The 3912-nt window shown below is 40.0% G+C and overlaps 1 protein-coding gene across 1 annotated transcript; it reads left to right on the forward strand.

Annotated features, from left to right (window-relative positions):
• The first annotated feature begins 273 nt into the window (after positions 1 to 273).
• Positions 274 to 1734, forward strand: LOC131148428 (probable polyamine transporter At3g13620). Its single transcript, XM_058098129.1, has one exon. It carries the CDS (start codon positions 274 to 276, stop codon positions 1732 to 1734), a length of 1461 nt encoding a protein of 486 aa, XP_057954112.1.
• Positions 1735 to 3912: the final 2178 nt, after the last annotated feature.

Raw genomic sequence — 3912 nt, forward strand, 5'->3', positions numbered from 1 at the left:
GAGAAGACTTTTCCTTTGACTTGATAATAAAAGAAGGCACATTACAAAACAAAAATGATAGAGAGATATGTGCGTGTGCGTGTGTGTGTGTGTGTGTGTGAAAGCACAACCTGGTCTTCTCCGGCGCCGTTTGGTGTGTGGGATCCACGAGAATGCTTACGTTGGCACCCCCATATTTTCTTTCGTCGGCAACCAACAGACCCGACAGCTACAAGAACCTCAACGACGAAGGCACTCAATAATATTACACACGAAAAATCTAACCAATTAAGCATGAGTAACGAAGGCGAAACTAAGCAGCTTGCCCTCATCCTTCCCTCCGTTGTCTTCCTCATCTGCAAGGACATCGGCGGTGCTCCCTTCGGAGTGGAGGCAGCCGTGGGGGCAGTCGGCCCCCTCTTCGCCCTCCTCGGCGCTCTCATCTTCCCTTTCATTGTTGGCGTCCCCTACACCCACATAACTGCGGAGCTCTCTTCCATCGCCCCTGCTTTACCAAGCCCCTTCTGGGGCTTCTTCATCTGTTCCGTCAAATACTTCAGCGGCATCGTCGACCTCGCTATCAGCGCCGTCCTCTGCCTCAAGTACCTTGAAAATGCCTCTTCCTATTTCATCGGCCGCTACCCCCGCGCTCTCTTCCTCCTCCTCTCAACCCTCTCACTCTCCTTCCTCAACTACATCGGTTTCCTCCGCCGAGGCCGTTACACCTCCACATGCCTCTTCCTCCTCCCCCCCTTCCTCTCCCTTCTCATGTCCCTCATAGCCATCTCCCGAATCAGTATCCATAGATGCCTTAGCACTGGGCAAGAAGGAGTGCCCAAACACTGGAATCTCCTCTTAACCACTCTTCTCTGGAAGCTCAAATTCTGGGAATTTGATAGAGAAGTACTAATGGGCAACGTCCAAGAGAAATCTTTGCTCTTCAAAGCACACTTCATCTCCGTGACTCTCACCTGTTTTACTCTTGCAGTCCCTATTGCAGTGGTAGCCGGTGCCCTTTCCGTGAACCCAGACGAGTGGCAAAATGGGTTCTTCATCATCGCTGCTGAAATGATAGGCGGAAAATGGTTACGAGTCTTGATCCAAACTGCAGGGGCCTTGTCAACTGTTAAAGAATTTGAGGACGGGATGACCAACTGCTCTTACCAGCTCGTGGGCATGGTAGAAAAGGGGTATTTGCCCCATTTCATTGGGTCCCAATCCAAACGATTTCATACTCCGTGGGTAGCGATTTTGGTATCCACCGGACTGGCCACCGTTCTGTTTGCGGACCTCAAGCTCCTGGCGGCATGGCTCCGATTCTTTAGAAGTTTCGCAGTACTTTTGGAGTTAACGCTGTTCCTATGCTTGAGATGGGAGTGGCCAGAGCAGAATGGGACGATTTCGGCGCGCATGAGGATGCCAGGACTGGTGGTGATGTGTCTGGTTGTGTCTGTGCCTTATGTGTTCACGTTGGCACTCACGAGATCCCTTGTTTTTCCGATCATGGCATGCCTAACGTTTGCGGTCATTGCACTGTTGTACCTTCTGATGCAACAGTGTAAGAAGAAGAGGTGGTTTAGGTTCAGTAATTCCGAAGAACACCCAACCGGAGAAGAAAGGAGTGGTGCTGCTTCTGATGTGCCAGCTGATTCTATCCATGGCGATCAAAGCGATGGACCCATTGGTTTCACGGAGAGCGATAGCGGTGCCCTTGACTTCGACGCGAAGACGGAGAGGATGAACGTGGCGACGTAGCTCGCCATGCGCCAGTCCCCAGCCGTCGAGCCTCCCGAACAACCACCCCCCAGACTGGATAGATTATTTCACGTAAAAAAAATCCGCAATAGTGTAATAAAGAAGTATATATATATATAAGCACCAGTCCTTAAATAAATATATATCAGTTTCAAAACTTATATAGCAAATAATATAGTGTGATAAGGCTTGAAGTCTCACTCCATCTAGCTCGGTTCCTTGTATTTAATTTCATGCTTAATTTATCTTATATACCTATTAAAATGGTGTTAAAAAATTAAAAATATAACAACTTTTATAATTTTCAAAATAAATTAATATCATATATATATATATATATATATATATATTAAGTTGGTGTTTAAAACTACATGAAATTAAAAATAATTCGTTAGTTAGATATCTTAAAAGTAAGAATCGTTGTAGATGGGATAGTGAGTGGTGGAATAAATCAACAAGGCATTGATTTTTACAACAATTTTATTGATGAACTACTAAAAAATGGTAAGAAACTAGTTATCGTTTTTGCTTTGTTTAAAACTTGAAAAATATGGATGAAAGGTAATTAAAGAAAATATGAAAGTATTAGCATTTTCTCATTTGGTTATCGAGAAAAATGAGAAATGACTTTGGTGTATTCAGGGTGACCTTGAATCCCCAGTATGTGACTTCCGTATTCAAACATCTCTATCCCTGCCTTCTCAGACGACGCTAACACCTTTGCTTTCGGTGGCAATTCCTTACCCTACATATGTTTATACATATATTATAGATAGGATTAATTGAGCATGAACACATACATTAATTCTTGGATATGACGGTGTTTGTCACGTATTAACTTAAAAATTAACCTTTTGAATTTATAGACTAACCTCATCTGTTAAAGCTTGACATTGTTGGCCCACAACCTAACAATTTAAGCTTTTAGGTAAAGTGGTAGTGGTAATCTAACATAGTATCAGAGTTCTGGTTATCAGGAGGTCCTGAGTTCTAATCTTGTTGTCCATCTTTATTCTGTGACATTATTTGTCATTTGTTTATCTCTCCACGTGCTATTGGGCTACACGTGCGGAGGAGTGTTAAAACTTGATATACATTGTTAGCTCACGACCTAACAATTTAAACTTTTAGATAAAGTGGTAATCTAACAACATTCAATGATAGAGAGTCGAGCAGGAGATTTTCAAGTTGTACAGCCCGTGCATGGGCTGTACTAAAATTCAATGCCCGTCAAGAATTGAAGGAGCCAGAAGGAAGGAAGAAAGGAAATTAAGAAAGTGGAGAAGGAAGGTAGGAGGAAGAAGGGGGGAGAGGGAGCGGTGCAGCTGCATTTGCTACAGCTGGGTCCTTCCCCAAGAGCCAAGAGGGATTAATCCTAATACTTGTTGTAATACTAGCTTTACAAGGATTCAAAGTCGTGTCAACAATATTCCACCACAAATTAATTATATATATATATATATATATATATATATATATATATATATATATTGCCAATTGTTTTTGAGTGAGTCTTAAGTTTGCAGGATCGCCTCCATCCATGCATGGCTTCTCTCTCTCTCTCTCCAGCATATTTAGTTTGCTAAAAAATAATTTTAATTTTTTTAAATAAATTTAAATTTCAGTATGTTTGTATTTGGATTCCTCAAATTCACATACTTTTATAAAAAAATTACTGTAGAAATTCATCAACAATTCATAAAGTTCAATGAAAGATTTAAAAGCTTAAAAATAAATTATAAATTTTGTTTTCAATAGATTCATGAAGACTACAATTTTCATAAGAATGATTAAGTTTTGAAAACTCCAAAAACTAATTAAAAACATCAATTATAAAAATATCATAGGTTTTGAAAATTCTAGAAAATGTGGAAAAAAAAAACTCATAAAAATTACAAGAAGATTAATAAAATTTGAGAGATTTGATAAAGTTGAAAAATATTGCACAAGGTTGGAGAAGTTTCATAAAAAAGATGTACAGATGAATCAGAATGCATGGTTGTAAATCAAGCATTCACTTCCCTGATGAAGGTTGAGAACTTAATAATTTAATTAAGGTTGCATGAGAACTATCGAGGCAAAAGACATTTCCATTGACTTGATAATAAAAGAAGGCACATTACAAAACCAAGATAGAATTTTTCTTAATTTTTGTGTAAGCTTTTCGAAATTTTGGAT

This window comes from Malania oleifera, chromosome 2 (genome assembly GCF_029873635.1).
Source record: "Malania oleifera isolate guangnan ecotype guangnan chromosome 2, ASM2987363v1, whole genome shotgun sequence".
NCBI classification, from domain to species: domain Eukaryota; kingdom Viridiplantae; phylum Streptophyta; class Magnoliopsida; order Santalales; family Ximeniaceae; genus Malania; species Malania oleifera.

Bases quoted from the DNA above. Each gene is read 5' to 3' on its own strand.
- LOC131148428 (XM_058098129.1), top strand. From the start codon at position 274: ATGAGTAACGAAGGCGAAACTAAGCAGCTTGCCCTCATCCTTCCCTCC.